The following is a 25,190-nucleotide window of genomic DNA, read 5'->3' on the forward strand; positions in this document are numbered from 1 at the left end:
GCGGTAAATCCTACACACAGGTCCTTTTAAGTTAAAGTATTGTAGGAAAGAAGACAGTTTGTGTGCATGAATCAGATCACAGGGTGACATTCTCAGGACATTCTGTGATCACAGAACACAAGGCCCAACATCAGGCACGACTACATACAGCAGTTAATTAGGATGCATTCATGTATTCATGCAGGAAGTCTCATTGAGATCAAGAGAGACCTGGGAACTAATTACAACCTCACAACAAGATGAGTCAGTCACACAGTAATTATCACACACTGACGCATTCATTAAAACAAATACAAACATTCTGAAAAATGACTGGGGGTGAAGCTCGGTCACAGCAGAAAGTGTAATTCAAAAGCAAGTTCATGAAATAAGAGTTTTTTTTTATTCTTCACTTCGTGTTCGTTCCAGTACTGAGGTGTTATAGTACTGGAAACCAGTCTGTCCCAGTTCGGAGTCGGTTTGAGGAACTTTTAAAGCTGACTGTTGACCTGTGAGCTGGTGTCACGCTTGTTCAACTGCTAATGTTAAATATCTCTGCAGATTCAAAAGCATGGACGCATAAATGAGAACACGGGCAGGCCGAGGGCAGCCCGACACCACTGACTTCTCCATAGAACTCACAGCGGTGAGTCAAAGCTTTCCGAGTAATGAATTGAATGGCGCTGTGGTAAACGGTGTCCAGCAGTTTAAGGGTAACAGCGCGAGCATGCAGAATATCACCAATCCAGCGTCGGTTATATAATGTTTTTATTGTTGTTTTGAAGGGAGGAAACAGTTCTGTTGTGCGGAAACATCAAAGCTTTGCATTCTTGTGAAATCCATAAATTTAGTCTCTTTGGAGTTCAGAACAATGCTGCAATAATTAAAAAGGTCTGGAAGTTGTCAAAAGCAAACATTGTAATCTGTAGAAGGCCTAGTTTACGGTCGCTCTGAAGCATACAGGACGGGGTCATCGGCTGAAAATACTGTTATTTGTGCATGGAGTAAATATCAAGCTATTAGAAATGGTATTTGAAGCCATCAGCCATGAGCTGATTAATCGAGGTGGATATAAAGCCAGAGGGATTAGGCTTATTACTGAACTGCAAATATGTCTGTATTTATTTCAAGAAATGTTATTGAATGAATCATTTCTCATAGCAGAGCTAAAAACAATGTGAGCCGCACAGTATCATTTATGAAAAAGTTATTTTAAGAAATGTCTAAATCTCTTCAACATGCTCACATCCAAACTTCCCTGAAATTATACAAATAAACTTTTTTTTAAATTTGTTTAAGCAAAAATGTTCAAACAAGTTATGTTATGTTGTGCTAAGCTAACTCCTTCATATGAGAGTGGTGTTGATCGTCTCCTCTCCAGGACTCCGGTCATGAAAGGCGGATTTCCCAAAATGCTCCGCTACATTTTCCAATTCAGTCTCATCTAATTATATTTCTAATTATTCATTTAATTTTGATTCTGTCACATAGGAATAAAATCAAATGTTCTGCTTCCCTTTGGATCAAGAGTCCATCAAGCATGGAGCACAACCTTTATGACTCTCACCACGACTTCGCCTATTAATTCTGCAAATTACAATGAGCACTGTAGCAAATAGCAATTAGCCTAATTAAACTGATAGAAAGATGATCTGTAAACTCTTAACATTGACTGCGGGTGTTTTAATTAGTGATTTAATGAAAGCTACAATGCAGTAACACATGAAGCCCCGCAGTATTAAGTGTTAATGTATTCTACTTTTAAGTACATCTTAGAGCAAAGGCTTGTAGGGCATTTCATGACCGTTTAAAGGACCACTGCAAGGGTTTTACACATTTAGGCCAAATAACTACTATCTGTTTACACGCTTTGTTAGTGCCAGTCATTCTATAGACTGTATATAACATGGACGTAGTATCCGTAATATCACCCACAGCTTTTGTGAAGCTCAGTTTGGAGGTTGTTGTCGCTGCCATCTTGGCAGACCTGCCGCCGCCATGAGAGGTAGATAATCGGTGGACCTGAGGCGCGCTGTAAAGGTGCCCACCTGTGATTTAAAGTGACCACGATGTTGATTACACATAACCTATAAGCCTAAATATAATCTGAACAGGCGAGATGTATAAAAATCCAAACAGCTGATCTTCTGATTGGTGGCCGACACGTTCTATCTCCGAGCCACAGCCGCCTTGATGCCATGATGATACCGTCTTGAAGTTCTGTGCCACCCACATTTACGACACACAGTGCACAGTCCTCTCATCAATAGCGCCTCTCTAGATGTTGACTGACTTATTAACAGGTCTCCCAGCCCTGGTCAACCAATGAGAATGCACATCTGAGTTGGATATACTTCCACTCTGAAGTCAGAAAAATCATCTCCATACAATACAACTGTGAGTACGACATGCACCACCAGGGAACCAGTGTGGATCTGTGTTTCCATAAGTGTGTATTCACTGTGATAGAGTACTTAAATGAACTGGCCACTGGAAGGTCGGACAAACTCATCTAAGAGGCACAGCTCCAATTGCATGAATTGTAAAAAGGTTGTCAGTAATTCAGGCTGTAAGCACGACTTTAATACGAGTCATTATGTAGTCGTTGTCAATGCTTTTACTTTACTGACTTCATTGATTCACCAAAACTGTTTTTATACTTTGAGTGTCCGAACATCTTCTAGCACAGGTTTAATCGTCTCACAAAGAATAGCCTCACTTATGCTTTTGGCTTTTTGGGACTCTTTATTTCATCAGAAGCCGAAAAAAAAAAATCAAATCAGCAGAAGTGCCTCATTGAGACGGTACCCGCCGAGTTCCACATTCACGCTGCCTCAGCACGGCCGCCGTTATGCAACCGAAGACGTTTTAATACTGACAGCTCTCAGACATCCTCCTTTCAAGGACATAGACTGAAAAATGTATTTGTGGCAAGAGGGGGGGCAGTGAATAACTGTGTTTACACTGTGAGTGGGTAGAGAGTTTGTTCTCACACAGTCCTCCTGACCTGAACACGTAAAGCTATATGCAAAAGGGTGACGAAACAGTCCACTCCAGCATAACACTAACACTTTTTTTTCTCCAAGCACACACTTAATTGGTCTTATTAACAGCATGAAGCGGGTGCAGAGTTTGTTGTCACGGTAACTGATTTACTAAAACACTTTACACAAGAGAAGCTTCAAAGAGACGCTTTAAATGGAAGTGTGATCGTAGAAAAAGTCTTTGTCCTCTCTGTGTACCGTGTGACACTTGCCTTCCTCGTCTTCACTCGGTTTATCACAACAAGATAAAGGTGTCACAGAGAAAAGTGCGCTGACCCGACAGCAGCACAGATGAAAAAGTTGGGGATGCTGGGAGACAAAATAGTTTGAAAGAACACTCAAAGAAACGGCCCTGAACTCCGGAAAGGTTCGTTTGACGGAATCTGTTTTCAGAAACGCAACAAAACCGCAGAAATCTTTCTTACTTCCTTTTGGCACAAACAACAAAACGAGTCTATTTTTCATCCGGCCACATCGTTTTTTATTATTAGCTTCTACACAGTTGAGAAGTTGATTTACTGCAGAGGTGAACTTTGAACAGTCGCACAGATTTGTCTCCATTAAAGTGAAATAAACAAACTTGTTCATTTGTTTGGTGGAACACCATGACAGCATCTAGTTTTCTAACAAAGACCAGAAAACAAGAGGAGTGTTTTACATTCTACTCAGTCTGGCTCGGGTAAACACGGCTGTTACTATACTCAAATATGTCTCAGTTCATAGAATAATAACAATATTTGCAACTGAAACTACTTTTATCGAAAACATCCAGAAATCTGTGTTCACACGAGGTCCATGTTTTACAGTTTTCCTGTGTTTTATTTGAAGCTGTAATATCCATAAGAAGATATATCTGTGGTTTTACGTACCTTAAACCATCTTAATATATAACACGAATGATCTAGTTAATTTGCCCACAGCAACCCACCACCCAGTTTGAGTTTGAGTTGACATGTTGAGTGTAAATGATGAGACATTACGGTGCTCTATATATCCAACAAGAAGAGAGACGAGAAGTCTAATCTGTGACGCTGTGAGGAGAAGCTCTGGTTTCATCTGTCACAGGGACACTCCACTGAAGCCCTGTCAACTGGCTGTTCTTCTTTCTTTTCTTTTTTTTTCCTCTTTCTAAACCCAAGTGATTTCTACAAGGAGCTAAATGATCCCGCTTTGAGGGAAGCCATTTTGTAGTTGGTCAAAGACTGGCTGGAAGATGAGAGGAAGGTGTCAGGGGGGGAGGGAAAAAAAAGTGGCAGCAAATGAAAAGAGAGATGAAGTTGAAAGCTTGTGCAACATTCTCTGCATTCTGCATGCGGCGACGGCTCTCAGCGAGGCATGTTTTTGTTAATTTGTTGCCTAATGTGCTGCGATTTTATGACATCGTAATAATGTATAATTAAGCGCAAACTAAAATGTTTTTCCAACATCGTCGCCTCATCTTTTCCTTTTGATGTACTGGAGAAGAGATGTTGGAAGAACAGAACAAGCTGTATATTAAAATGTAGTCCGTGTACACACACACACACACAGTCATCTTTGACGGGGGGGGGTTAGTATCTCAGCGTCCAGCTCAGATCGATTCATCCCAGAGGAAAGTCAGCCAGTCCGGTGGCTAATCACACAGATGGATCTCCAGTCTGACAGCCGTCATAAGCAGTGAGGCCACTACTGGATCACTTTCTGTCATCACTGACACACTCTGACGCAAACACACACACATATTTCTGTCAGGGACTGTGTGGATGCACGTTCTTTTATTTGTTCTGAAGAGTGCGTAGTGTAAAAATACAAACTGCAAGGGGTCATCAACAAAGACGGCTGTTGTGTCCCGTTATTTTCCATCTCCGTAGCAAACCCGAACAATGTGTAGATCATTATTTGTGAGGGACACTTTCTGTGTCTATTTGCATCCGCCCACAGCAGCTCTTACCTTATATCACCCCATATCATCTTCAGAAATACAGGTTATCTCATGGGCTGTCAGTGCAAGGTTCTGCAGCTTAAGTAGAGCACGATTTAATAATCAGTCGCAGCACAGACAGTCTTAGCACATTAATATATCTGCTGCTGCCGTTTCCCGGTATCAGCTTGACGTCTGCAGACAGCTGGCTACCTAACGGAGACAGAGGTAGAATCCAGAGCGGCCGACGAAGCCAGCTGTCATCTACGTGGATTTTTGGCTTGGAATAAATGACTTCTGTCTGTTTTAATAACTCAACTCAGTCAAATCGGTTTGATGTATAATGGGGGTGCTTGTTTTGTGTTATCATTGAAGGCGTCAGACTTGCTGGAGAATGATAGTTGATTTTTGAGGTTGTCACATACTTAAAGCTTTAGGTGATGATATATCGGAAACACAGTGGATCGGTGCAAGCCAAGCAACACAACAAGTGTCGAATATCTTTGAGCCACCAGGCCAAAGTGTTAGTATTTCATGATGTGTTATTTCAGGCTACATATTTTAGTGTTGAGCTGCAATAGAAACCACTAACTTGCAGTGTATCGCATCAAGGCGGCAAACTTTAGGCTTTAAAGCGATGATGTGTGATGTCACAGTAGGTTCACACTTGGTTCCCCATACGCCTCAATTCCACTAGTTCAGCCTCCAACCGGCTCAGCTGCTGCACTGAATGGAACGAAACCTTTAATTAGTCAGTTAGATTGTGACAGACAGTCAAACATCTGATCTCAAATCATTTTATTTTAAGACTCGACTTGAGTCATTCTTGCTTTTAGCATTTGTTGTCATGTTTGCTATGGATGTATGAGAGGTCCAACGCAGATATTAAGGACGTTGGTGGTGGCCCTCTGCATAGCAGTCATTTTTGTGCAGCCCCTCAGCGTGCCTGTGATTACTCTAATCTACTAGATCCACTCCCCTGAAGCTTAAAGCTCTTCACCGCATGTCTTCCTAAACCTAATTAGAGAAATACTTTAAAGCGGTGTTAAGTCATCTAATGGGTGTTTTATTTACAAGGTTTGAAAGTTGAAGCCTCAGCACTTGGCAGGATAATCGTCGAGTCACTGGTATTGATCAACAACCCTATTAAACCCACTGCAGATATATTATGGTCATTCTGCGCTATGGGACAGTGAAAATGATACTTAGGAGGTTTAGGCTGTTCCCATTTCTCTGCCTCGTCTCTGCACTCTCTCTGTCTGTCTGTCTTTGCCTTCCGCTCTGTAACAATCGCTCCTCTGTCAAAGCTCGGCCTGGAGGTGAAAATGTGTGAAAGCTCTCATTAATTTGGCAGTCAGAGATCCAGACATTCAGCTGGAAGTACGCTCAGCCAGTATCCACACCAGTTAACCTTGTCCAGATCTCGGCGGAAAACTTAAAATATTCATCTTTCTGACGCTTGAGGAGATGCATATCATTTTTTCTCGGCGTTTCCGCCCCGTACAAAGGCACACACATGATTTGGACTTTCAGTGATGCAATCACCATGGCAACGCCATCACTCATACACGGGAACAAACATACACACCCACGCTCTGGTACTCCCACTTCTCCCTCGATACTTAAACACACTTCCATGTGTGTATCCATACACACACATTACACACACGCACAATCCATCTGATCTCATGGCGTCTCCTTCATCACAAACAAAGGCACAGTTTAAGGTTAATAGCACTTCTTTGAATATCCAATCCTGATGTGTCTGCCAGAGGTGGAAAGTTTCAAGAATTGCAGTCTGTGTGTGCTGATAGGGTATGTGTGTGTTTTTTAAATCAAACTGCGTCTGACACGCTGACAGAACAATGAAAACTAAACTCTGAAACTCCACTAAAGGTACGCACACACTGCCCTCACACACTCTTATACTGTATATGGTGCACAGACGGAAATAAAATGGACTCATGGACGTGCTTCCTCCTGCGTGTCACCTCTGTGAAGCTGAAGCTTAGCGGGGCTGACAGGTGGAATCATTTATTTACCGAGGGCATACTGAGCAGCGCGGCCTCTGACCGGACCTCGTGCTGACTGGAGATACCGGCCTCACCTCCGACGGCCCCGAGGCAGCTGTGGGCAGCCAGACCGTGGGTTATCACGCCATCCGCACACACACACACACACACACACGCATCCTGCTGTGATGTCTGCTGGATAGTGAAGTTTATGCATGTGTGCGAACAAAGGAGCGTGTCCATTAATATTTATCTAGCTCCCTTGACTTCCACTGGCTGCAGTTTGTCTGGATCATTATTATTATGAATATTAGCTCACATTTCTGCAGATTTGCCTTTTCAATGTACATATTGGTGTTTAATACCAACAGGACTTACTATAAAGTCATTAAATGTGGTTGCCAAGGATTTGTGAAGAGTACATTGTCAAGGATTTCCAAAAGTAGCAGGAAGATAAATTCAGTTAGAGTGAAAGAGGAGGGAAAAAAAGCATTTTATTTCAAAGTGAAAAGAGAAGTCTGTCTTTCTAATGAAAATCTAATTATCACCCGTTCAACTCCAATTTATGGCTGCCAAGATGAGACGTTTAGATTCACACGCTCACATTTAACAAGTCTGTCAGGATTGATAAAAGACATGTTTCTGTCAGAGACGTGAGGAGACGCACAGCTGTGAAATCCTGTAATCACCCTGTTAAATGTAACACACACGCAGCATGTCACGTACTAAACAAAAACTCCACTTTCTGCGTTAGCTCGGACTCTCTCAGCGAACCTTTGATCTAATTGAATCTGCCCTCGGTTTATTAGCAGAGAGGACGGTGCTGAACGTCACAGACAGACTGCTGCAGATCATTCGGCTGTTTTCTGTCACCGTGCTCTCTGAAAGTCAGTGTGTCCTCGTCCAAAGATGATTTGTGAGGAGAAAGATCCGTCTGTAACGCTGCTGCTGCGTGACGAGGGTTATTTTCTACATCGAATGATTTTTGATCAATAGATGGATTGTTAAGTCTTGAACATGTCATAAATTAGTACAAAATCCCACATTGAAACACCGAAGGCCTAAAGTTTACTGCCATGTACAGTAACGAAGAAGGAAACTCAAATCAGACTTTATTCATTTATAGTTATAGTTGCAAGTGCTTCACAGAACAAATAAAAACCAGATGGACAACAATGAATTGAATCTCACAAATTAGTGCAAGGCCGTTCACTAATTAAAAAACTAATGAAAATCTTAAAATGAATTGAGCACTGCAAAGATTTTAAAATGGACGTTTGTCTGGAGTTCTAGGCGGCCTAGGTTTTAGGAGTGGTCAGACTTGATATTTCTCAGACGACAAAACATTTTGTTGACATTTCCTTTGTGAGCCTCAAAACTGAGGTCCGAATCTAGAGTGACCGAAGACGCTCAGACAGGTGGTCTCTCTCTGCGCTTTAACCCTAACCCAGGACAATGTTGAACATGAACATGATATCAATATTTTAGGTGTCTTGGCGATTGGAATAAATCAACAGAAGTCGCTAAAGAGAAAGTTAAGTAAGGCACAGCTGTTCCTTCAATATGTCAGACACCTGTATGTTTGATCATTCTATGAAAACTGTTAGCAGACACCGTAAGCACAGCAGCGTTACCATATTTCTAATAAAGAAACGTATCTATACTCAGCTGTACATGGATTAGCTTAGACAGTCTCTCCTGTCCGTATGGGACACAGTACATGTATGTTTGCATGTTGCAGGTAAATCAGTCGAGCCTCGAGCGTCCTCAGTGAGCAGCTTTTTACATTTTTATGCACTGGAATAACAAATGATAAAGTGAACTCTAAGCTGTGTTTGCACTTGGAGTTAAATCTGGGCACAGGTGAACTCTAAGCTGTGTTTGCACTTGGAGTTAAATCTGGGCACAGTGTAGAAGACGGTGCAGCTCTGGGGACGCTGTTTGTGTGTGTGTGTGTGTGTGTGTGTGTGTGTGTGTGTGTGTGTGTGTGTGTGTGTGTGTGTGTGTGTGTGTGTGCCCCAGTGCCCCTCAGTAGGAGGAGTGTTATTTACCGGAAGGAGTGCTGAAGCTGCATGTCCTCAGCCATGCTGCCATCAGCAGCGGCAGGGGTGTGTGTGTGTGTGTGTGTGTGTGTGTGTGTGTGTGTGTGTGCAAAGTGTTTTTATATGTGTGTGTGTGTGTGTGTGTGTGTGTGGGGACAGGCTAGGAGACGAGGTAATTACCACAGGACCCTTCATCTGGCATCCGCTCAGCACTCGGGGGTTCAACAGAGCAACTAACAACAGTTCAGAGTGAAGACACTAAGCAGGTGTGTGTGTGTGTGTGTGTGTGCACGTCTGCCTGGAAAAAAAAAAAATTAAACCTGAGAGACAATGGAGGACACCTGCACCTGAGCATGTAAGATAAAAAATCCTGAGTGTGTTCCCGCGCATCGTCTGCATCATGTGCGTCCTCCCCGCAGCATCGCCCGTGTTATCTAGACAGCCGCAGTTGTCGGCGCCCTGCAGGATAATGGGATGTGTTCAGCCTGTTCCACACTCTGCCCGTCTGCCAGCACCGAGATGGTGTTCCCCGATAACTCCTCGCCCCCCGATAGAGGCTGGAGCTCTGCGGCAGGGGTGAAGCACGGCGGAGGAATACTGCCACTGTGCAGCAACACTTGCACATATGTCTGGACGAGCTCTGGTCCTCTGTCTCCATCAGCTCCAGGTGTTTTGCTAGGTAAATTAGTTAATGTGAAGAATGTGTAATTATCTGCTGAGCATATGGCTCTTTAATGCCGCAGAGCCACGCCGCTATCGCTCATCCGCTGAGCCGAGGGTGCCAAGGAGTCAATGGGTGTCACACGGGGTCACGGGAGATTTGTGTACGTTCACCTCTAGTGTTTCCCTACATCAATACATACTGTGCTGTAGGTACGTGTCTGTGTTTGTAATTTGATGAAGGAAAAATTATTTTTTTAAATTGGCAGGAGCTTCTTGCTCTGAAAACACTGTCCACTGTCCTATTCTACTAGAAGTGATGTAGCCAGCAGCAGTGTTATCATCAAGACCACCAAAACCAAGACTAAGACCAGACTGTATGAAGGCAAAGACAAGGCCAAGACTTTAAGGGTTGAGACCAAGACCAGACACTGTGTGTCCTTCTTACAGTGGCCTTGTGGCCGCATATTTGCTCATCTGGCCCTTTTATGTATTGAGGGTTTAAGATAAATGCTGCCTTGTAGCTGGCAGTGAGGTGCCTTTGTGGCCATTTATTTTCCCATCTCTCTCTTTGGTTTTATGTTTTTGGTGGTTTTGAGATAAATGCTGTCACCTTCATACAAAAGAGACACAGTATTACATGTTTCTGTACCAACATTCACTGCTCCACTTCACACAGTTTTCACTGTGTTTTATTTCTCTGGTAGACTGAAGTTCACAGAGAAACTGAATGGCTGCAATCCTGTAAGGGCAGGTGAGTTGTTGTTTTTTTTTTTTGCAATTAGATGAACAAATCGTTGAAGCAACACACTGCAGTACAGTTCCCACTCATTTTGGGGAGATAATGCCCCAAATCATAATTCATTATCCTCAAAGTAAAGAGGATGGTGTACTTAAAAGTGATCTAATTTTATCAACCAAGTGCAGAAATTACCCAGAGAACGGAACATCACTTATCTCAATTTTTGTGCTATCCATCAACAGCTAGAGTGGCACTTTTTTTTTTTTTTTTTCAACCGGTGGTTGGTTGCCTCATTTTAGGGGAGAAACACTTCATATGAAAAGCATAATTATGCATGCAGTTCACATCACTGAGTGTCTGGTAGACTGGGACATTTTTGTCCCGCTGCCATATAGAGGGGGCATGATGAGTGAGAAAGGTGATCACTCAGAATGACAATGTTTGTGTTGATCTGAATATTTCCAGCTGCCTGTCTATCTTTCTGTCTATCACTCCCTTGTTATTACCTTTGGTGTGGTTTAGATGTGGTCCATGTGATTGAAGTCCTTGTCCTTGGGATATTATACTCACAATATAGAACTCTGATTCATTGCACTGCTGATAGACGTAACCAAAGGAAAATGAAATTACACAGAACCACCCACAGAGACCCAGCAGAGCCCGATCAATAGCACAGAATTTACAAGCTCATCAGAGACTGCTGCTACTGCTTTTAGTGTTGAAGACGCTTGTAGACACTTAAACAGGTTTAAGGTCAACGTTCGAGTGACAAGGAGAGAGCAGAGGAAGACGGGAAGGGGGCGTGAAGAGGAGAGAGAAAGTGCTTAAATGAAAACAGTCAAGTGAGGAGAGGTTTTTAGAGGCTGCGGCTACATGAGGTGTCTACACTTCCGCTGCAGGCTGCTGCTGCTGTTATCGATCGCCTCCTCGGTTTGTTTTTCCGTCTCGCACAAAGCTTCCTCTGCATCTGTTGAGGCTCAAGTGTTGAGACGCTTGATTTACAGGTTATCTGACTGAACATAAAATCTTTACAAGAAACGATTATAAGATTGACAATCAACTTCTCACCTTGAATGATCACAAAGGTGGGTTAAGATAAAGAAATTAAATCCTGCTGTCAGGTACAGGAAACAAGACCTGAGTTTTTGAAGTGAACAGTAGTGGGCGAGACTCAGAACAGATCTTTAGCTGTCTTGTCTCTGTAGTATAAGCAGCTAACTTATGATGCTGCTGATTCAGCTTTAAACCTCATATTATGTTCGAGTTGATTTGTGTTGATGGCGACCAGTGGGGCTGATGGACATGCTTTATTGCATGTGGAAAATGACTTGCTATGAACAGCAGTCCCAAGAGAAGGTGCCAGTTCCAAAAGACTGATATTATTTTTCTCCCCCTGCTGTTTTCCCTCATTTCATTTTGTGGTCGATTTCATAACTTATAAAAGCAGGCAGGTTGTCTGGTTGAGGCCTTGCCAGTAACACAGATACTTAAACACCCCCGCATGTGCTAGGGGTGGTCTGCTTAAATCAAAGCAAATGGACTATATTATTTGATCGTTAGGCCCTTGTGATGAATTTAAACATAAAGTCTTGTAGGATTTATTACCTTATGAACTGCCAGACTGCTTTAATTGCAGAGGTACATCATTTTTTGTGTTGTGTTGTGTGCTTTGCAGGCCATCAAGCCTTCACTATGTTGCACAGTTTACACATGGTGACAATTCAAAGTGCTTTATAGCATAAGATAAACAAGACAGGATAAGAACAAAGAAAGATTTTAATGAGATCAATACACAGCAGGCTTCAAGTTTAAATTTGGACATGGTTAACAGTGTTAAATGAAGCTGTCCTGTGTCCAGAAAAAGACCTATGTATGTGTTCTCAGGGGAAACCATGTAAGAAATCTTACCAGGTCATAGCCCAGTAAGTGATTTTTAGACCAGTAGCCATATTTTAAAATCATTTCTCTGACACGAGATCCTGTTTGGACTTTGGAAGGGGGCCAAGTAGTGATCCTTGTGGTGCTCCACAGGTCAGGCTGAAGCTAACTGCAATATAAAGAAATACTCCTGTCTTGCAAGTAGGACCTAAAGCGGGTCATGACAGCACTCGAGAGCCCAAAGGTTGTGTTCAACTCTTAAAAACAACAGTGAAATCGAAGATGTGTTCATTCGGATGTTACTCAGGACCATAATAACAGTTTACTACAATAATGCAGGACAATTTGTCAAAACAGTTCAAGTTAATTTAGGTGTTGGTAGACCTTTTCTCAATGACTCTAACGGGTAAATTTGAGTGTGCAGTTGTTGAGCACAGATGAATCTCAAACACTCTTTTTTAGAAGGGCTTGCCGCTTTTAGGGCTTTTGGAAAAGTGCCTGTTTGCTGGGATGCATTTACTATTTGTTTTTGCCATCCTGCTGTTGAAATGGCTAGTTGTGATGGGATTGTTGCAGCAGGTAGATGGGCTTAGAAAGGACTAAATCATAGTACTAGCAGTGTGTAAAATGTCCACACACTGCCAGAATCCTGCAGCAGAACAGCAGGGAGCAAGAAAAGCTTCATAATGTAACTTTTCACAGTCATTTTGTCGCCCATCCTCTTGAGCAAGGCACTTTGCATCTGAACTGCTCCACTGCAGATGCTTCGTTTCTGGAAAACGGGTGCTTGTACTGAGAACACCAATGCAGCTCTCAGGTGTGTGAGTGTGTGTGTGAATGTGAGGCAGGCCACGGCTTGAAGTGTGTGCTCAGCAAAACTGCGCCCTGGATAATGTGAAAATGTAAAAAAGTGAACATTGCCTTGCCCCGGGCACCTCTGGCTCTCTAGTGACTACAGCTGATACATTTCATCAATACTATAAAACTCATACTTGTACAGCCGGATCCATGAAGGTTATTACCACTTTATTCTCCCGTATCAATCCTCAACTGCTTTTACCTTTGCTTCCCTTCGGAAGAACCTTCACCCTGCCTCATTTCCTTGTTAGTCGAGCATTTGTCCTCACCAGCTGTTACCACACAGTGTTACTTACTCAGCTTTACTGTAATTTCAGGCTCTTCTTGGAGCATCATCCTCACTTACCCCACAATGCAGCTTGAATATTCTATCACGTCAATGTCACCCAGTCAGACAGTGAAATGTATTACCTGCGTGAATTAAGTTGTCATTTCCAATTTATGAGGACGCTTAGCATTCGGAGCAGTGGATGGTTTTGGGGAAACCGGCTCTTTCGAATCCCCTCAGCAACGTCCACCGCTGTTTTCCATTAAGGTCCTTGACACTGCACAAATGCACCTGTGCTCAGCCATTTACTAATTTTTCTTCTGGAAACACTGAGTGTGTAATTATGAGATGCAGCTGTGTTTCCGTACCGAAACCCCATGCCTTTTTCCTGCTTACTCATCCGCCAGCACGGCACCCTTTCGCGCATAATTCTCAGTTTGTTTTAACCCGCATGAAGCGCCAGATGGGTGGGAGTCACAGCTTCGCCACAAGTGAAGTATTGCTGGGTAAGTTCTCAAGTTCGGCGAAGCAAACCGACTTTAAAAAGAAGTTTTAACTTTCAGCAATCATTATAATGTCCTCTGAGGCGGAGTGTTTGTTCTCTGAGTGAGTTAAAACAAAGCCGGAAGAATTTTCTGCTAGCGCTGCTTGGCCGCAGACTGATATGCCCCGGCACACTTTGGGCTCAAGTCAGCACTGGAGTGGGGACGGAGCATCAGGCTTCTGTACAGCAGCCAAATCTGTTGGCCGCTATTGATATCCCATTTCCTCTGTCACTCCTAAGCTGCTTTGCATTCAGAGGCTTTGCACTAAGCCCAGAGTGTCCAGACTGTGGCCTGTTATTCTGACTATACGGCTGGCTGTACTGCTCTACAACAATCATTGAGTCCTTTATTATCCAGAAAACAAAAGCATAGCTAGTGCCACACTGGGAGTCTTCCAGCCCTGACATTTTAATTGTGCTTCTCTCATATTAGGTAGGATGCGAACCAATTTGGCCATTGCCGTTAAGTTCCTCACGCATTAATTCCTCTTTTGAATGTTTAGAAGCCGACATAATGGGTTTTAGGCTTAGCAGAAGATTGGTGGAAAAGGGGATCAAACATTGAAGAGAAGACACTTTTTTTGTTGTGGTAACAATTATAAACCTCCTGTTGGGCTTATCACACATTCGGCAGCAGGAGTTTGAGATAAGGAGGTCGGTCACGCGCTGCCGGACAGCGCTCGTCTGCATCTGCGAGACCAGCGTTTGATTTCTTCAAATGTCCGTCTCATGTACTTAATCCGTGAAGCAGAGACGGAGTCGAAAAATCTTAAAATTCAAGCCTCAAGTGTCTCATATATATGCAGCGTGTGCTCATACGCAGCTCTCATTGGCCTTGGAGTCTGTTTTGTTTCAGTGGGTGAAGTCAAAGAGTGTTTGAGTCTCTCCCTCCAGGGAAGCTGTTGTTTGTGCAGTAATAATAAAGCATACGCAGGCACTCGAAGACAATGTCACATACCCTGGAGTCAAAGTGGCAATCGCGTTTGATGAATAGAATTTGGTCCTGAGTACCAGTTTTTCCTCCCACACGCATAAAAAACAATATTTTCTGTTTCCATCATCAGTTTGAGTCTTCCTGTTGTTGAACGATATGAACAGGTCATGCCTTGCTTTCAAATGCTATTACCACATCATAACGCTGCAATGGGAAGAATCTCTCAACACGAAACCCTTTGACAGCTTTGCTTAAATCAGCACTCGTGACGCACGCTGCTTTCCCTCTCTCCTCTGCCAATCATTAAAAATCTGTAATATCGAAGCAGGCAGCGTGAAGGTTAGATGTCAGGATATGATTTATTTACCTCCAGGTGCGTCTGCGTCTCAGCTCATCCCGCACACGCATGTACCTCGGAAGCTACAGAGACAGCATCAGAGTGTATGAGGCGCATCTGTGTTCTCCCTCCCTCACTGATTCACATACGCTCAGTCATCCACTCCCTCCCTCCCCGAGCGAGCAAGGTCATTCTACGCTGCACTAATGACTGCAATCAATTATCCACTGCAACAATAAACGGGAGTGAAACTCCCACATCTCTGCAGCCTTCCAGCATTTTTTGCTCCAGCGTATAGAGGTCACATGTTTTAAAGACAACAGAGCAGATGATTCATGTCTTATCAGAGTTCTCATCCCACCACGCCACAGAGAAATACTATAGAAGAGTAAAAGCTGGCATTGATTACTTTGGTAATGTCGACGCAGCTGGAAACTAAAGATTAGATATAGAAACAGTTAAGACAGTATTCTGCATTTATGGTTCCCAGTTGGAAAGAATATTCAATATCTAATTAATATAGTCTCTTATCAAACACTTTATTCCTCTTCATTCAGGTGAAGCATAACAGGCTTCTCATTTTAACTGATGCTAAATGACACTTTAACAGTCTTTTTTTTCTATCCATCACTTTTCAATGTTAATTCTTCAGTTTGTTGTGGTGACTCCTCTATAAAAAAATGTTAGCTGATCATCATTCAGCTGGGATTGACCCTGCAAAGGATCAGCGATTATACTGTAAATAATACATTTTTGCTTTGGCCATGTGCAAAATTTAAACTGTTAATAAGACACTGAACTGACAGAACCCCGACCCTAGACCTGTGTCGCATCAGTTATGATTATTCTTCCTTTAATGTATTTTTCAAATCCTCCATATGTATGAAAGTAAGTCGGCTGATTCATCATTTTGTCAATAACCTCACAAAGCCCAGGGTTGATGTTTTCAAATAGCTTTTTATTTCTGCTAGACAGTCTAAAAATCTAGAATTTGATTTCATTAACAGCACTGCAAAATGGTGAAAAGCAACAAATCTTCACATTTACAAAGCCAGAAGCGGTGCATGTTGGGTACTTTGGCTCTAAAATGACTCTAACCTTGAATGATTTATCGGAATTGTTGCATGTTTGACTGATTTTCTGTCCGTCAGTTGTCTCAGCAGCACTCCAGCACCTCCACTTACTCTGACTACCTTTCAGGCAGTGGATAAATGTTTGATCACGGCATTTTAAGAGCTGTCTCACACAAAGGTGATCATAATGTGGAGTCTTGGATCAGTGTGGGGAGTAATGGAGCAGCGACCAGTGCAGCAGAGCTCAGTATGAGGTTGCTAAATTGACTTCCCCGGGGAGTTACATTCAAAACTCTTTAGCACTTAATGCTGCCGTACAACAGACTGACTGCATTTCTTCCTACTAGTCTCTCTCACTCTGCACCCCCCCTTTGGCTTGTCACTGAGCTGTCATGACAACCAGTTCAGTTTAGCAGATCATTAGCAGCACGACCTGTGAATGGATGTTAATAATAACTGTAATTACAACACTTTATGTTTTAACGCCTGTTTTTGCTGCATATTTTGGTGTTTTTTCTATCACTGACATGTTTTACTGCCCCTTTATCAGCAGGGTAGTCATTATTATGATCTACAGCACTGTTGGCAGTAGTAGTGCTCAAATCATATTGTCAGACGTCGCTGTGTTACATTAACATCTGGGGATGCAAAAAAGGACTTGAGCGCAGAGATGCTAAAACGCAGAGGTGCAGATAGTTTTATATTGAGCAGGGCTCAATAAGTTTTCATGAGTTTCTCACCGGATTCGTCAGCCTGCGCAGGACGATGAAGCTCGACAGATGTTGCACAGATTACATTTTTGCTTTATGATCTGATATCGAAGCTCCGGCGCCTTGCTGACTCGACAGTAGAGGAGCTGAAGTTTCAGCCAAAGAGAAACATTTCTGATCTTCGTCAACAGCTTCCTCATTGTCAGAGAGAGTCAGTATGTGAGTTATCGAGCCGTATTCAGACACAAGCCAGTGGTGTGGTGATAACACAGGTTTTTTTTCCATTCATTTGAGTGGGTGTAGTAGGCTTTGGCTGCATGGCTGCCCCACCCTCAAACCATCACCCATCACCTCGCCACACCGCTGTAAGTCGTCGTCTGATCTTGCTGAAAGCGGCCTTCAGGTTTTTTTTTTTGTCTGTCGTATTATTTTTTTTCACAGGGTCAAAAGCAGTATCTTATGATAGTACATATGTACTTGTATTCAAAACCGGTAACCATGGAAACATGTATAGTGTGAGATTTTGTCATTAAGAAGCGAGTGAAGCGTAGCACCCACACAGTAACCCTCCGTCCCTGTAATGTTACAGTATAAATGTCTCTCTGCCGTCGCGTTTGTCGGCGTATTTCTCTGTCAGAACATAAATAAACCAATTATAAGAAGCCTTGAAGTGCAGCATGATGCAGTCAGTTACCATATTGTTATTTATATCAAACAAGGTACACGTCTAGACCGTTTCTACAGATGTTTCCCCTGCAAGCAGCAAAACCCACATTCATACTATCTACTATCCCATGTCCCCTCATCTGGCAACAAACTGGTAGTTTAATCTTTCTCTGCTGTGTGCTCTGTTTTGGCCATGCTTAATTAGTTTCTGCTAACCACAAATTAACACCGTCGGAGCACTGCGAGAGCTGCATCACCACAGTTTTTTAAAACGATGATCCTGTGGCCCCATATTCTGTTAGAAGCGTAACATATGCAGCAGAGGACTTCTTCTAAGTGCTAATGTGATTCAAAGTGACACCACAGCATGAAACGATACAGCCATCTTTCAATTTGCTCCGAGGGGAAGTTAGGTCTCGGGATTTCGTGAGGTGCATCGCCAAACGAGGATCTCGGTTCCAGCAGAACAAGCCTACAGTCGTTTTGGAGGATTACGAAAGCAATAGACCCTCCACGGAGGTGAAAAACAAGCCGATCCGCAAACAGGAAGAGGGGAAGGAGGAGAGATCGAGGTCAAGGGAAGGGGGATGAATATGATGATTTAGTGGGTTTTGCAGGAGAGGGAGGAGAAGCGGAGAGATTGAATGGCTTTAGGGCGACTGAATGTGATAAAGGCTGTCGATAAGTGGCGGGCGAGGTGCGAGGAGAGGAATCCTACACTGTGAGTTGTAGAGTGACACGAGGAAGAGGAGAAAAGTAAAGGTAGTTCAGGACGATGTGAAGAAATAACAGGAGAGTGTGGGGAAAGTTGAAATGATGAAACAATAGAAAAACTAGAAGGATGGAGAGCGGCGGCGAGGGAGGTAGTGAGACATATAAAGATGGATCAAGCACCCAGTGAAGTAGAGAAGGAGGGGAGTGATTGAGAGGGAGGAGGTGTGGAAAAGCAGCCATGATTAGATGGATTCTGCTGGACCATGAGATTGATGACTCTGCTTCAGAAAGAAAACTATAGAGGGGAGGGGAAGAGATAGTAGAAAGGAGAAGGGGGGTGAAGAATAACAGAAAAGTCCTGATGAAAAGAACCATCACGCCCCACAAGACAAAATCTGGAGTGTGATGAAAGAACGAGGCGGTTTTATCTCAGCCCTTCCATCTTTAAAAAAAGCGAGCGCGTGCGGCATCTCTGCACATTTCAGTATCTCTAATAGGATCTATAGCACTTTTTTTTTTTTTCTGTTCATCAAAACGTATTCCCCTAGATTAAGAGCAGGGCCGCTGCTACATCAAAGCAGATTATGTCTGAAGTCTGTTTGTAAAGAAGGATTAAATTCAGTTTGGCTTCCAGGCGCCCCAAAAAAAAAAAAAACAGTGAATTTGTCATCCATCGATGCTTTAGACGTTTAAACACAGGAGGCACCGCAGCGTTTGACCGTAATAAATGCATGTTTTTTTCCATATTTAGGGCTTAAATTTATCCCCTTATTGTCTGTCACTGTGTCCAATTAGAGCAGTGATTCTAAAAAAGTTCCGCAGCAGCCATCCGGCTAATAAAGGAGGAGCTCATTACGGAGTAAAATATGTAAAATCCTCACACCGGGTTCAGCTTGACATTGAGGTATGGAAAGGATCGGGGAAGTAAACGGAATGAGTGAGAGCAGGAGAATGGGAGGAATTGGATATTAATCTTTTCCCATGAGAATGTTTCACTTTTCACCTTCTCCGCCTCGATCCTCCTCCCGTCCCGACTGCCAGAGTGGCTCTGATTTGCCAGCCTGTGTCATGGTCCGGGTGGGATAAGCGGGAGATAAACAGCATTTGCAAACAGAAAGTGGTCCGAGCTTAGGCAGAGCAGGTCCTATAGATGGAGAGAGTTTCCTGGGATATTCACTTTCTTCCGACCACAGAGCTCTTATCAGAGGCAGTGATAGAAGGACAGGGTAGGGAGAGTGGACTGATGTTATGGGCTGTAATGAATCGAGAAATAAAAAAATATTGTTAAATATGTCACACAGCTATAAATGCTATCATGAAAATAAAAATAGAGCGTTAGAAGTTTCACCTCCAGTCAACATGCTTATCTTTGCGGCGGCACTTTCATTATATTGTGATTTATGTTGTGATGTTTTCTCATCTCCTTTCAGATGCTGTCACAGAGAGCTGAAAGCGATCCTGGGAGCTGCGATGGGACACAGTAAGGCCGCGGGCACGATAAGAAATCTCAGGAGCTCTCCTTTTCAATCACAACACCGACACTAGACAGTAAAGAGGCGTCCATCATCCGAATTTAATGTCGTCGCGGATGCAGCCGCAAGCTGCGCCGCCACGTCTGAGTCATCCCATGGAGGCGCCGCCTCAACGTTTCCAACGCTGCTGCCACTGGTAACGACAGCCAAGTGAACAGCGATGCCTTCTAAGGTCTCCTGCTTATACTTGCTGACAGTGGTTTGCTGGGCCAGCGCTCTGTGGTACCTGAGTGTGTCCCGCCCCTCCACGTCCTACGGGGGCCAGATGACCATCCCCGTACGCAAAGCGCCCAAGGCCAACAAGAACTCCACCTTCAGCAACATCCGCACGCGCTCGCTCAACCCGCACGACTTCGGCTACCTCATCAACGAGGACAAGAAGTGCGAGGCGGAGCCACCGTTCCTCGTCATTCTGATCAGCACCACCCACAAGGAATTCGACGCCCGTCAGGCCATCAGAGAGACATGGGGTGACGAGAGCACCTTTCCGGACGTGCGCGTGGTCACGCTCTTCTTGTTGGGCCGCAGCACTGATGGTGTCCTCAACCAGATGGTGGAGCAGGAGAGTCAGATCTTTCACGACATCGTGGTGGAGGATTTTATTGACTCTTACCACAACCTGACGCTCAAGACGCTGATGGGCATGCGCTGGGTGGCCACGTTTTGCTCTAAGGCTCAGTATGTCCTCAAGACGGACAGTGACATCTTTGTCAACATGGAGAACCTCATCTACAACCTCTTGAAGCCCACCACCAAGCCCAGGAGGAGGTACTTCACTGGCTACGTCATCAACGGCGGGCCAATCAGAGACATGCGCAGCAAGTGGTACATGCCCAGGGATCTGTACCCAGAGAGCAAGTACCCGCCCTTCTGCTCCGGCACCGGCTACGTCTTCTCGGCGGACGTTGCCGAGCTCATATACAAAACCTCCTTACACACCAGGCTGCTGCACCTGGAGGACGTGTACGTCGGCGTGTGCCTCCGTAAGCTAGGCATCCACCCTTTCCAGAACAGCGGCTTCAACCACTGGAAGATGGCCTACAGCCTTTGCCGCTACCGCCGGGTGGTCACCGTCCACCAGATCTCCCCCGAGGAGATGCACCGCATCTGGAACGACATGACCAGCAAGAAACACCTTAAATGTTAGCAGGAGTTTGAGCGTCGGGGAGCGTCTCATCTCGTCCCCTGCCTCTCCATCATTGGCAAATACTGTACAGCACGTAGCACTGAGCTGAAGGAACAGTATTGACGAAGCATCCAGGACTTTGTCCGGGCATTGATCGCTTTGCCCAGGGGATGTCTATACTGCAAGGCCAAAGCAAAACTCCTCTGTATTCTCTCCGTCTCCTCCCTCACTTCGAGGTGTTTATGAGACTCACAAAAAAACAGGCACAACGTTGGAAATATGTTTTTCAAAAATATGTGCAAAAATGTTCAGCCAGTTGGTTGTCATTGCCAGCAGCGCTCTGATTTTTACAGGAAAATACAAGACGGGAAGCGGGGAGGCTCGTGTTAAAGCGCTCGTTTATACACTGTCCCCAGTTACTTCACTGCAGATTACACGAATGCCGACACACTTCTTTGAACCCAGACGTTCACCTCTCGGGTTAAACACAAGCTCTCTAATTATGAATGTTCCTCATGTTTTCTCAGTTGTTGTACTTTCTGAAGGTTTAAATGTTGGATGTACTGTCTGGCACCGCAGCAGCTGTCGACGCCATCGTCAAGGAAAGCGGCCACATTAATGACCCGACGCTTCTCTTCTTTTCAGAATATTTTCTTACAAAACACATCCACAGGTCTTTGTATTGTGCAATGAAAAAAGTACGTCGGACGGCGTGAAGATATTAGCTGCTTGCATTCCCACGTGAATGTTACTTCTGTTAATGTGTGATGTGCAGTTATTTGTCTGAGGCAGCGCTGCCAGCAGCCTGCAGACTATTCTATTTTCTATTACTTGAACATGAAGAACAAAATGTACTGTAAGGCGGTGTGTGCTGAGGACAAAGATTACATTTCTGGAGTGCTTTCTTCTTTTCATTTACTTCAGACTAAATAAACCGCTTTTATAAGACGTGATATTGTATTTATTACAGAAAACAATATGAAAGTTTCAATGCAGATAATCTGTAACTTAATACGCAGGCAGAACTAGATTACGCTTCGGGGCGACTGTTGGAAAACATGAGTCGTGGAGATGAAAGCGCCTCATTAGAGCTGCTTCATTCGCGCTGCAGCTGCGCTCAGGTTCAACTTCTCAACACGTCACCGAGCGAATGCTGAGTGCCGGCGGGAAACAACGCCGCCGCGCTCTGTTTCCACGCAGGTGTCGGTGTTTGGAAGAGGCATGTGATTAAACCAAATGTAGCGTCTGTGTAATTAGCAGCTCGATGGCTGCTTTCAGGTTTAGTGTTCAGCTTCCATACATTCAGGATGAAAATGAAAACACGGCTTACACAGATTAAAAATGGAAAACAACTGTCATTTCTGTTTGGTGTGTTTCCCCACTGAGTGCTGCAAATATTTATAATATTTAAAGACGTTCTGCTCATCGTTCCTCCACTTTCACCTTGCACAGTTTTCGTTTTCAGTTTGCACACATGGAGTCCTGCTGTGTTGAACATCTGGGTGTAGCAGGTGGACTTTGTGACATCACAACTTGTTCAGAAGCCAATCACAGCCTGTTCTGAAACTTAGAGAGAAGCGTGACGTGGCATATTGCGCACATTGAGAACTAACTAGGAGACGTCTTTGCATATTTCTGTCTGGATTTTTCAATAAGGCACAAACAGTTGACCCTGAATCTTATTATTATTTAAATCAGAGTATTTTTGTATTTCTAAAAACATGTCTGGATGGTGTCTTTAAAGCTATCTGAAAGGGCAAATTAAACGTTAACCTTCACTGCCAGGGTCATCAGTGACGGGGCACGATCTGTAGCCGACTTTATAAACGTCAGAGCGAACACGTGCATTATTAAACATTTCGTCTGGCAATAAAAAGTCATAACCCACTGGTTCTGCTTTCTGCTGTCCCCGTGGTGCTGATTTGTCCAATTTGTAGTTTCATCATGAGTCAACGCTCTCGTCTTTCTCTAACAACTCTTTGATTTAATGTGTTTTTCTCCTACGGGGACATGAAAGCAGCGTCATTGTCAGTTTAATAACTGTATGATCATTATTACAGAACTTATAGTACAGGGTGAAGCCGTATAGATGTCAGTGCTGGATGTCTACACCAAACAGAATCACTAAAAATAGGTTGCTCTAGCCTCTGATGCCTACAGGTGTATGTGTGTGAGCATGTGTGTGCACTGGATTTGTGAACTCTTTGTTCCAGGCATCATCATCATCATCATCGCATCATCCGAGGCGGCAGCAGCAGCAGCAGCAGCACTCCTGCGGGATTTGGTGCCTGCTAAATGAAAAATGTCTTCTGTTCTGCACTTGCAAAGATAAACATAAAAAATGTGGGAAGCGCTCCTCACACAGTTTCGCTTGGATAAATCTTGTGGGAGCTCGTGGGCAGAAAACACAGAAAACTGCTGGATGCTGTTGTGATTTCTTCATAATAAAAAAAACTATTCCCGCTCGGCACCTTTACGTCAAATACTTCTTTTTGATCAGTTTGCGGAACACTTTTCTAAAACGCTGTTATTGCGCGTGGAAGAACAGAATCCAGCCCGACGCTTAATAACACTCACTTAATAACGTACAGGCGTTGTACATGTGAAATAATTGTTACTCACAGCTTCTCATCCTCGCTGCTGTGTTTTGCACTTCTCTGATCACCCCCTATGGCATGTGCAATTTGATACAATATGCTGAGTAATAGAAAGTCTGCTCTGTAATTGGCCAAACAACCCAGTGGTAGAGCTTTTAAAAGGCTAAAGCTTGGGGAAAATGAAAAGCGAGTGATTATTCCGGGGCTTGTGCTAAATGAACCTCATAACGAGCGAGGCGGAGTGCTCGACAATTGGGAACGCTCAGATTTGAAAACAAAGCGTTGGAAGGTAGGCCTGTGGAGCCTCGAGAAGAAATAAAGAAGCATCAGGGCGCGCAGTAGACCTTGGTTTGGCATTGCTGGTTATGTGGTAAAAACACTGCAGGCACTTTTCTTAATGCTGCTCAGAGAACATCAGGAGAAATCTGCATCGTTTTAATCCTCGTCTACATATTCATATTCTCTCCGTTAGCGTGACCTCCTCGTGACCTGCCCCTTTGAGGCACGGAGGATGTTTACGAGAAAATGGCTGCGGAATAAATTGCCGGTGTGCGATCCTGCCATCTGTGCGGGCGCAGTTATACCAAGGTGAGAGAGGGGGCTCGATGAGAGCAGCTGGGGAGCTGCTGTAAAAAAAAATAAATAAATAAAAATCATTTTCTTCCTCCAGGAAAAGTGCCATAACAACAATGACGAGGCCCGGGATGCATCACAACGCTGCAGCTTTCCTCAGATAACCACTTGATGAGCGAGGGACTCGACCTGAAGAGATGCTGGAAGTTGTTTTGTTGCCAGATTACTGGCTGTGGCAGTTTGTGTGTGAGTAGGCAACAAGTTTTTGATCACTTTAATTTGGAAACAAAAATCTCTTCTCAGTATCTGACTGATAAACAAACAACTTCTCTGGACAGGGTATTAAAACCAAATCCTGTTATACAAACATAATATTATAGGATCATGAAATGTGTCCTATGCAATTATTTAAATTAAAACTCATAAAACATTGTTGTCCATCTCAAGCTAGCCAATGACAATGCGTCATTTCTATCTCTTAAAAATCTTTTTTTACATAGAAGTCCTAGCACATAGAATATCTAAGTGTAGGGGAAACAGGTGACCTACTAAGGTTGCTCAACTGTCATTGGAGCACAGAGCATAAGGGGCGTGTTGAGCCGCATTTTGTAATAACGGTGCATTTTGTAATAAACTGCCCCAACGCATTTTGTAATAATTTTTGCCGCATTATGTAATAAATTATTACATTTTGACAAGATTATTACAAAATGCACTTGCAACTTTTTTATTTTCTAGGAAATGTAATAACATGGTGCATTATGTAATAACAATTCTAAACATAGTTTATTTGTTTGTTAATTGTATTTTATTTGACTTTAAAGTATTTGTAAAAGCTAGTCCTATAATTAGTATCACTGTATTAGCCTAGTAGCAGTACTTAGCAATTACTATCAGTACACTATTCAAAGGTTGCATTAACAGAGAATATTATGTAAATTGCAGATTTTTTGCATTTGGTAATAATCTTGTCAAAATGTAACAACTTATTACATAATGCG

General features: G+C 43.5%; 1 protein-coding gene across 3 annotated transcripts in view; it reads left to right on the plus strand.

Annotated features, from left to right (window-relative positions):
- LOC104926400 (beta-1,3-galactosyltransferase 1) overlaps positions 1-21,967 on the plus strand; it is a 93,537-nt gene extending 71,570 nt beyond the window's left edge. For 2 of the 3 annotated variants that reach the window (XM_019257443.2, XM_010740249.3), the window contains one exon: positions 19,792-21,967. In XM_019257443.2, coding sequence (XP_019112988.2) covers positions 20,054-21,040 — 987 coding nt within the window. In that variant the 5' untranslated portion in view covers positions 19,792-20,053 and the 3' untranslated portion in view covers positions 21,041-21,967. Of the gene's footprint in view, positions 1-10,344; positions 10,392-19,791 lie in introns of all 3 variants that reach the window. The other variant, XM_019257444.2, reaches the window with a different exon arrangement.
- Positions 21,968-25,190: the final 3,223 nt, after the last annotated feature.

This window comes from Larimichthys crocea, chromosome XIX, assembly GCF_000972845.2.
Source record: "Larimichthys crocea isolate SSNF chromosome XIX, L_crocea_2.0, whole genome shotgun sequence".
In the NCBI taxonomy this organism is placed as follows: Eukaryota; Metazoa; Chordata; class Actinopteri; family Sciaenidae; genus Larimichthys; species Larimichthys crocea.